Genomic DNA, 10,813 nt, shown 5'->3' with positions numbered 1-10,813 from the left:
CCAGGCTGACTTTGTCCTTGACTTATCAGTATTGAGTTCCTTTTGCCAACAGCACCATTCTCTAGCCCTCTCAGCATCACGTAGGGTTCACACGGACTGTCTGGCACGTATAAAGGTAAGTTACAGAAAGGAGCTGTAATGGTTAATCTTCTGTGTCATCTTGACTGGGCTGTTGTGTGGTCAGGTGTTGGGTTATACGTGATTTTCAGTGTGTCTGTGACAGTGTTCCTGGGATGAGATTCACATCTGAATCCCCAGACTGAGTAAAGCAGACTGCCCTCCCTCGTGTGGATGGGCTCCCCCATCATCTGAAGACCTAAACAGCACAAAAATCTCACCGGCCCAGAGAAGGGAGGATTCTTCCTGCCTTCAGAATGGAACTGAAATGCTGGCTCTCCCTGGGTCTCGGGCTTCCAGACTCAGACTAGAACTACATCATTGAAGATCTTGGGACTCGTCAGTCTCCATAACCAAATTCCTCTGTGTGTACATGTGTACACACACACACACACACACACACACACACACACACACACCAGTCTCTCGGGAGAACCCTGACAAACTCAGGGACCAATAAATATTTGAGGAATGAAAAAACAAGTCAAAAGAGGCTCACATATAAAGTCGTATCCATTCCTTAAACAACCCCAAACCGGACCACCTTCTTCACGACATCCTGAGACACTCACTCTGTCTCTGCTTCAGGGAGAGCCCTTGACATTTTGGCCAACTGGGCCCTTCCCAAACCACACTCTGCATTCCACACCTGGGACGACTTTTCTCTTTGTGCCAAATCTGCCCTTGATGTCTTCCCTACAAGCAAGAGCCAAGTCCTAGTTCGTATCAGGAATCTTTTATTATCACTGGCATAAGTGTGAGGGCAGGGGGACATCCTGGCATCTTCTGGGAGTGGCCATGATCCTGCACATTATAGTAGAGTGTAACCGGATGGATATCTTCACTGGAAGATCTTCCGCCCCTTATAACGTATCCACTGAAGTCAGCACGATATCTCCCCTCACATCCAGCATTTTCACAGACTGCAGGGGAAGGCGGTGCGCAAACTGGCAGATGGGCTTGTTTTTCACAAACACCTAAGGAAGGAGATATATTTCTTGTGAGCTCAGAACAATTAGGCCTCCCCTTTCCCTTTCCTATTTTCATTGCCTTCTCTAAAATTTCTTTACTCTGTAAAAGCAAAGCAGAAATTCTCCTGGACATCCTGCCAAGACACTGCTGTAGGAATCATCCTCCATGTCCACTTCCTTGCCTCCAGAGCTGCCACCCCTGCTTTGCCCTGAGGGCAGGGGGCCTGCATGTCTCCCTCCACACTGCTGACTGTCCGATACAGGGAGAGCTGTGTGGAGTTCACCACAGAATCTCTAATTGTACAGCACACAAAATCCTGAGTATAGAGGCCTATGCTATACGGGGACAAGGTGCTCAGTCACTCTGCTGTGCACCTGAGATTCACACAGTAAGGGAAATCAATGACACTTCAATTTTAAAAAGCACATGTGTTAAAAGTACAAAACAAAACAAAATTGGTCTGTTGCAATCACATCAGAGTTGGACTCTCCACGTGTTTCTCCACGGCAGGTCCGACACAGCCACAGCACCCCACACCTGGAGGGCTCACACACCTGGTATTCCTTCTCCAGCACCAAGAACTGCAGCTCAAATGGCTGGCCTGGCACAAAAGCGTCAGTAAGCACTTTCTCTTCCTTCTGCCAACTCCCGTCCGTGAAAGTGTTCATCACCACCATGCGGTCACAGTACGAGAAACGGAATGGAATGTTGCCGCCTTGCCCAGTACCAGTGCCGAAATCCACCTGAAGCTCTGGGTTCTTCCTGCAAAGACAAGAGGACAGCTCCTGCAGGCAGGCATTTACTGCAGACAACAACTTCCTCAGGAACAACCACAGCCCTTTTTTCTCTCTCCCCACCTCCTTCCTTCCCCTTCGCCTTGCCCTCTTTCTCAAAATATTTATACCTTTCACACTTTGCTATCTCTCTCTCTTTTCCTCCCCTGCCTCCCCCCATTCCCCCGCGCAACACACACACATACACACAGACACACAGAGGAAGGAAATCCTGCCTGGAGTGTAATCTCACACTTTTGCATGAGACACCTCAGCTTATTCCAATGATTCAAGAAGATCAAGCTCTTTCTAATGAGTGTCCCCAAGACATGCTAACACTCTCCCCTTCTGCTTCACCCTCCATCAGACATAAACTGGCCTCTACTCACCCAAAAGGAGACAGAAGGTTTGCCTTGATCTTCACCATGTAACACACAGTCAGGGAAACAGACTGCAGGTAGGGGTTCGGCTATGGAAGAGACAGATGTGTCAGTGAATGAAGAGCCAGTGTCCTCTCCCCCACATCGTTGCCCAATCAGGAATCAGGACACAAAATGTGATCTCCTCCTGCAGCTAAGAGACATTAGTATACCTCCACCAAGGAGACATTAATCCGAGTCCAGACATGCACTCAGAGGCACAGATACATATGTTATATACAAACACTTCCAAACCCAGAGAAACAGTGTGCAAAAGGACATACAATAATGCAAATCCAGTGATTCCCACTCACACACGCACACTCTTTCCCATTCTCTACCAGCATTCATGCAATGATTGGTCTCAAGGTGACCCGGCACCAGCGGCAGAGGTAATCAGATTCCTTCCTCCCATCCTTCATACCAAGGAGTCCATCGTCTCCAGCTGGGCCTTTCTTCCCTGTTGAAACTGTGTGTGTGTCTGTCTAGAGAAGGCGCCCTATAAATGCAATTAGGAGCTGAGTCACTCCTGACCCTTTCACTCAGGCTACAGGGCCCTGCCCTCTATTCTTCTGAAATTCATGACATCAAAAGTGTGTTCAGTCCACCTTTGATTGCTTTACTAATAACCCTCTGTTTTGGGATTATGGTCATCAGATATTCTATGTGTAAGAAGACTGGGTCTAGCAGAGGTTACACTTTGAAGAAGGCTTAACAGTGGCAGAGCTTACTCTCTCATCCAGGTGGTGGGCCTCTCCAAGAACCCAAGAAGTGGGTTCAAACTGTACTCAGTTCAGTTCAATTCAGTCACTCAGTTGTGTCCGACTCTTTGGGAATCCATGAATCGCAGCACTCCAGGCCTCCCTGTCCCTCACCAACTCCAGGAGTTCACTCAAACTCATGTCCATCGAGTCGGTGATGCCATCCAGCCATCTCATCCTCTGTCGTCCCCTTCTCCTCCTGCCCCCAATCCCTCCCAGCATCAGGGCCTTTTCTAATAAGTCACCTCTTCACATGAGGTGGCCAAAGTATTAGAGTTTCAGCTTTAGCATCAGTCCTTCCAATGAACACCGAGGATTGATCTCCTTTAGAATGGACTGGTTGGATCTCCTTGCAGTCCAAGGGACTCTCAAGAGTCCTCTCCAACACCACAGTTCAAAAGCATCAATTCTTCAGTGCTGAGCTTTCTTCACAGTCCAACTCTCACATCCGTACATGACCACTGGAAAAACCATAGCCTTGACTAGGTGGACCTTTGTTGGCAAAGTAATGTCTCTGCTTTTGTATATGCTATCTAGGTTACTCATAACTTTCCTTCCAAGGAGTAAAGCATCTTTTAATTTCATGGCTGCAGTCACCATCCACAGTGATTTTGGAGCCCCTCCAAAATACAGTCTGACACTGTTTCCTCTGCTTCCCCATCTGTTTGCCATGAAGTGATGGGACCAGATGCCATGATCTTCGTTTTCTGAATGTTGAGCTTTAAGCCAACTTTTTCACTCTCCTCTTTCACTTTCATCAAGAGGCTTTTTAGCTCCTCTTTACTTTCTGCCATAAGGGTGGTGTCATCTGCATATCTGAGGTTATTGATATTTCTCCCGGCAATCTTGATTCCAGCCTGTGCTTCTTCTAGCCCAACATGTCTCATGATGTACTCTGCATAGAAGGTAAATAAGCAGGGTGACAATATACAGCCTTGATGTACTCCTTTTCCTATTTGGAACCAGTCTGTTGTTCCATGTCCAGTTCTAACTGTTGCTTCCTGACCTGCATACGGGTTTCTCAAGAAGCAGGTCAGGTGGTCTGGTATTCCCATCTCTTTCAGAATTTTCCACAGTTTCTTGTGATCCACACAGTCAAAGGCTTTGGCATAGTCAATAAAGGAGAAATAGATGTTTTTCTGGAACTCTCTTTTTTCCATGATCCAGCGGATGTTAGTAATTTGATCTCTGGTTCCTCTGCCTTTTCTAAAACCAGCCTGAACATCAGCAGGTTCATGGTTCACGTACTGGAGACGCTGATATGCTTAATCTAAGTGCAATTCCTTGTGTCTACTGATAAATGACAATGATACAGCTATAACAGAGAGCTCCCTGGCTACCCTTCTTCATAAAACTGGCACCCATCCCATGCCTTATGCAACTGACTTTTTCTTTGACATCAAACCTGTTCCAGAATCTTTGCTGGCAATTTCCCTATTGGCCCTAGACTTGGAGAGACACACCACCCGGATGAGAGTCTAAGCTCTGCCACTGTGAGGCCTTATTAAAAGTGTAACCTCTGCTACACCCAGTCTTCTTACACATAGAATATGATGACCATAATCCCAAATCAGAGGGTTGTTAGTAAAGCAATCAAAGGGATCCAACCATCTATCTATTCATTTGACAATTGCTTATTGAGAGATGAATCGGCAGCAGGCTTTGTACTATCTGCATAAATGGGAAAAAACAGATAAAAATCTTGCTCTATGTAGCTTATACTCCAGCTGGAAAATATATGCAGTACCTTTCAAATTATAATACACACGTAAAATATATAATGTGTTAGAAGGGAAGAACTGTCTTCAAAAAGATGTGGGTAATAGAACACGGCAGTCCACAAAGTGCTTAATCTAAATAGGCTAGTTAAGGCAGCCCTTGTTGAGGAAATGAGAACTGAGCAAAGGCGTAGAGGTCAGGAGAAGAGCCATATGTATTCTGGGGAAGAACTTCTAGTTAGAGAGATCAGCATGCAGACCACAATGTGAAAGGACAACGTGAAGTTTCGAGGAACAAAAGGGTGACTGTGTGACTGGAGTCAAGAGACAGAAGGAGGGTTGAAGTCAGGAGATGGAAAAGCGGATCAGAGGCTATTGCAGGAGTCCTGCTGTAAGTAACTTGGGAGCTTGAGGCAGAGGAAGAATCTGTTCTCATTTGTGTTTTAAAAGGATCTCCTCTGCTGCTATGTGGAAAATAGACTGTACGTGGACCTGGACAAAATAAGACCATTCGCAAGGCCATTAAGTAATCCTGGAGAGCAGTGAACGGGACTTGGGTGAGGTTTGTGGGAGAGGAGTTGGTAGAACTGTGGAGTTCAGTAAAGAGGTCATGATGTACTCTGCATATAAGTTAGATAAGCAGGATGACAACATACAGCCTTGACATACACCTTTCCCAATTTGGAACTACACAGAACTGAACCAAAAAAAGGGTGAAACATAACAAATGGGACAGAATTGAGAGCCCAGAAAAAATCCACACATAAATGGATAATTGATTTATGACAAAGGAACAAAGAACACACCATGGAGAAAGGACAGTCTCTTCAATAACTGCTATGAAAGTCGGACACACAAACAAAGAAATTATTCTCTCACATCATATACAAAAATCAACTCAAAATTGATGAAAGGCTTGAATCTAAGACCTGAAACCATAAGACTCGAGGGGAAAACACAGGAAGCATGCTCATTGACATCAGTCTTAGTGGTATCTTTCTAGCTATGTCACCTGATCGGAAGAAAACAAAAGCAAAAATAAACATCAAACTAAACATCTCCTTCACGGTAAACAATACCATCAAGGATATGAAAAAATAACCTACCAAACGGGGGAGGATATCTGCACATGATACATCTGATAAAGGCTAATATCCAGGGTATATAAAGAACTCATACAAGTCAACAGCAAGAAAACAAACCACCTGGTTAGAAAGCAGACAGAAGCTGAATAGACAGTTTCTCATTGTCTGGAAGAAGACATGCAGATGGCCAATGGACACATGAAAAGATTGTTTAACACCACGAATAATTATTAGGGAAATGCAAATCAGAACCACAATTAGATATCAACTCATGCCTGTCAGAATGGCTATTCACAAAAAGGTAAAAAATGACAAGTGTTGGCAAGGATTATAGAAAAGGGAACCCTCACACACTGTTGCTGAGAATGTAAATTGGTATAGCCTCTATGGAACAAGTTGAGGACAGAACTAACATATGATCCAGCTATCCCCCTTTAGGGTATAGCACAAAGAAGACAAAACAGTAACTCATAAAGATAAATGCACCCCTATGTTTGTCAAAGCATTATGGACAACAGCGAGATATGGAAACAAAAAGTGCCCGTCACTGGATGACTGGATAAAGAAGGGGTGAGATATAGACATATATATACATGAAACACGACTCTGCTATAAAAAGATGAAATGCTGCCAATTGCAACAACATGGACAGGCCTTGAGGGCATCTTTCTAAGTGGAAAAAAGTCAGGTTGAGAAAGACAAATATCATACAACTTCATTCATAAGTGGAACATAAAAAGCAAACAACATCAACAAAATAGATAAACAAGCCTAATGAAAATAAATGCATAGGAAACAGAATAGTAGTTATGCGGGGGAGGCACAATGGGTGAGCAGACCAACTGTACAATGACAGTCAAAAACAGTTTTTGGCGGTGCAGACCATAGAGAGGCAGAAGTATAAGGCTGCACACATTAAACTGTTATGATGTTATGAACCAATGTTACTTCACTAAAACACTAAAAGTGAGAATCAAGAGTGACTAGTAGGATTTTGGTCTTATTTACTGAACTACTGAAGTCATACACTGAGGTCAGCAAACTGGCTGGGACCACTGGGAAGGAAAAAGATAAGGAATTCAGCTTTGGGTACTTGGAGGCTGAGAGGCCTATTGTACAGGGTTAATGCATGAATTTGGAAGAGAGGTCTGGTTTGAGATATAAAATTTGAAATTCTAACATATAGATAGCAATTAAAACTGTGAAACGCTGAGATCACCAAGGGAGTGAGTGCAGGTTACAACGGGAATGAATCGGCACTGAGTTGTTCAGATCACGGACCCAAAAGAAAAAGAGGCAGAAGTGAAGGCCAGTGAGGTTAAGGAGAAATCAAGAGATCACATGAGCATCGTCCTGAGTGGAAAAGCCGACCTGAAAAGGTCACATAATGTGTAAGCGCATTTGTTTACCATCCTCAAAAGTGTAAAGTTAAGGACAGAAAGGACATGGGTGGTGCTGACAGACGGCGGTCAGGGAGAAGCGGCAGACGCTGCTACACAGGAACAGCATGCGGTCTATCTTGGTGCTGGAGTAATGTTTGATCTTGATTGTGGGGCTGGTTACACATACCTGTATTTCTCATAAAATGACACAAAACTATATGCATCCACTGTACCAATGTATAATCCCTGGTTTTGACACTGGACTATAATTATGTAAGATGTATGCAATTGGGGAAAACTAGGCAATAGGTGGCAGCAGCAGTAAAGAACCCGCCTGCCAAGGCAGGAGACATAAAAGTCATGGGTTCGATCCCTGGGCCAGGAAGATCTCCTGGAGGCGGGCATGGCAATCCACTCCAGTATCCTTGCCTGGAGAATTCCATGGACACAGGGACCTGGGGGTCACAGTCCAGAGGGTTGCAAAGAGTCAGACTTGACTGAAGTGACTTAGCACAGCACAGGCAGTGGGTACATGGGACCTCACTACACAACATTTGCAGCTTCTCGGGAAGTCATAATTCTTTCCAATAAAAGTTAATCTTTTAAAAACATCTTTGTTTAATTTTAAATTAATTCATTTTTTAATTGAAGGGTAACTGCTTTCCAGAATTGTGTTGGTTTCTACCGAGTATCATCAGCAAACTAGATATAGAAGGGAAATTTCTCAACCTGATAGAACGCTGTACTAAATCTACAGTCAACATCACACTCAATAATGAAGAATGTTTTCAGTCTAAGATCCAAAACGAGCCAAGACTCATTATCACTACTACCTGATGTAATACTAGAGGTTTTAGTCACTAAAAATAAGGCAAGAAAAGGAAATAAAATAAATAGAACAGAAAGTCTGACCCTGCCTAGAGTTAAGGAGACTTTTTATTGATTACTTGATACTTGGGGGGAAAAAAAAAACACAGAATGAATCTCAAGGGTACTGTGAGGAATAAAAGATGTCGATCTCAACAGGTTACCTACTGTAGGAGTCAACTCTTGACAGCACAAAATTCTAGTGATGGAGCTCAGTGCTCATCAAGGCTTCGGATCAGGCTGAGAACCTGACTATTAAGGGGTAGCACAAGGGAGTTTGTGTGCATGGAACAGTGGTGGTGGTTACACGGTGGCTACACACGTGAGAAAATGAGATGGTATCTCTCACACACACACACACACACCCTGAAGACATACAAAAACTGCTTAAATTCTAATAAAGCCTCGTGTTTTTTAAAAAAGTACTGTGTCACACGGGATCTTTCCTTGCAGTGCACAAGCTTTCACTGCGGTGGGGGAGCTCCGGTAGTTGTGGCCACTGGCTTAGTTGCTCTGACGTATGTGGATCTTAGTTCCCTGACAAGAAATTGAACCTGTACCCCCTGCAGTGGAAGCGCAGAGTCCTAACCAGCGGCCCCACAGGGAAGTCCCTGGAAGCCTGTGTTAAATATCATTCCCGCCAACCTTACATGAAGATGCCCAACAGACATGGGAAAGCAGTCACCTCTTCTTCCAGAAAATGAAGCAACTGACAGCAGTGATGATACGTTTTGCAATTTCCTCATCGCTGTGTATTACACACATTACTTCTTATAATGTTTAACATTTCCCACTGTCTTGCATTACAACAAAGTTGACACGGCTACTAAATACTTTTTGCATTAAATCCTAAGATAAGATATCTCAGCATGGTTTCACAAGAATTTTCTCTTCCTTATTCTGATTAAATTTTAAACATGAAATACCTCTCTATTTACATTTCTTTAGGTTCAGTTCCGTTCAGTTGAGTTCAGTCGCTCTGTCGTGTTATAGACTATTTGCGACCGCATGAGTCACTGCACGCCAACCCTCCCTGTCCTTCACCAACTCCCAGAGTTTACCCAAACTCATATCCATCGAGTCGGTGATGCCATCCAGCCATCTCATCCTCTGTCGTCCCCTTCTCCTCCTGCCCTCAATCCCTCCCAGCATCAGGGTCTTCTCCAATGAGTCAACTTTTCGCATCAGGTAGCCAAAGTATTGGGGTTTCAGCTTCAGCATCAGTCCTTCCAATGAACACCCAGGACTCATCTCCTTTAGGGTGGACTGGTTGGATCTCCTTGCAGTCCAAGGGACTCTCAAGAGTCTTCTCCAACACCACAGCTCAAAAGCATCAATTCTTCGGTGCTCAGCTCTCTTCACAGTCCAACTCTCACATCCATACATGACCACTGGAAAAACCATAGCTTTGACTAGACGGACTTTGTTGGCAAAGTAATGTCTCTGCTTTTGAATATGCTGTCTAGGTTGGCCATAGCTGTTCTTCCAAGGAGACAGCGTCTTTTAATGTCATGGCTGCAGTCACCATCTGCAGTGATTCTGGAGCCCCCCAAAATAAAGTCTGTCACTGTTTCCACTGTTTCCCCATCTATTCGCCAGGAAGTGATGGGACCAGATGCCCTGATCTTAGTTTTCTGAATGTTGAGTTTTCAGTCAACTTTTTCATACTCCTCTTTCACTTTCATCAAGAGGCTCTTTCGTTCTTTGCTTTCTGCATTAAGAGTGGTGTCATCTATAGATCTAAGGTTATTGATATTTCTATCGGAAATCCTGATTCTAGCTTGTCCGTCTTCTAATCCGGCATTTTTCATGATGTACTCTGCATAGAAGTTAAATAAGCAGGATGACAACATACAGCCTTGACATATACCTTTCCCAATTTGGAACTGCACAGAACTGACCAAAAAAAAAAAAAAAAAAAAGAGTGACTCATAACCATGGAACAGAATTGAGAGCCCAGAAAAAATCCACACATAAATGGATTATTGATTTTTGTCAAAGAAACAAAGAACATACCATGGAGATGGGACAGTCTCTTCAAAAAATGCTATGAAAGTTGGGCATACAAAAAAAGAAATTGTTATCTCACATCATACACAAAAATCAACTCAAAATTGATTAAAAGCTTCACTCTAAGACCTGAAACCATAAGATTCCAAGGAGAAAACTTAGGCATATGCTCATTGACATCAGTCTCAGCGGTATCTTTCTAGTTTTGTCACCTGATCGGAGGGAAACAAAAGTGCCGGAAGCCAGTGTGAGGAATCCCGCCCGTGACAAGGTCATGAGGAAGGAAGCTGACATACGCAAGGCGTGCTCAGACTTCAGGGGCCCCTCTGGAAATTCCTAAGCATGTACCCCAACAAAAACCTGCCGGCTTTTGTGCTCTGCTTTTCCACTCTTCTGACATTTTCTGGAAAAAGTCAATTCAGGGCTTTAGTCTTCTGCATTTGAAAGAGTGTTTCAATCCAAATAACCCTCTGATGGCTTTCTAGCCTGCCTGCAGGACTCCTACAGCTGCGCATGTGATTGTTTGAGGCCTCCTGACCGCAGGAGGCACAGGAAGCTTAAAACATCCTAGGAATGTAGGAGCTTCCGAGGAGTCAAAATCTTTTTAGGACTGATTAAAGGTTTCATTTGTTGAGTCAATATTTGCTGCCAAATTTTCACATCCTTTATTTGTAGATATAGTTAGAAAAACAAGTAGTAGACCTTGTAT

General features: G+C 43.8%; 1 protein-coding gene across 1 annotated transcript; it reads right to left on the bottom strand.

The window, feature by feature from the left end:
* Window positions 1-967: 967 nt before the first annotated feature.
* Window positions 968-2,758, bottom strand: LGALS15 (lectin, galactoside-binding, soluble, 15). The gene is given in 4 exon segments (NM_001009238.1): window positions 968-1,094; window positions 1,644-1,851; window positions 2,252-2,331; window positions 2,706-2,758. Coding segments are annotated over 4 exon segments (414 nt in total). The 5' UTR covers window positions 2,718-2,758; the 3' UTR covers window positions 968-980.
* Between the last annotated feature and the right edge of the window lie 8,055 nt (window positions 2,759-10,813).

Source organism: Ovis aries, chromosome 14 (genome assembly GCF_016772045.2).
Source record: "Ovis aries strain OAR_USU_Benz2616 breed Rambouillet chromosome 14, ARS-UI_Ramb_v3.0, whole genome shotgun sequence".
NCBI lineage: Eukaryota > Metazoa > Chordata > Mammalia > Artiodactyla > Bovidae > Ovis > Ovis aries.
Note: the sequence above shows the minus strand (reverse complement) of the source record. Positions and strands in the feature narration are given on the sequence as shown.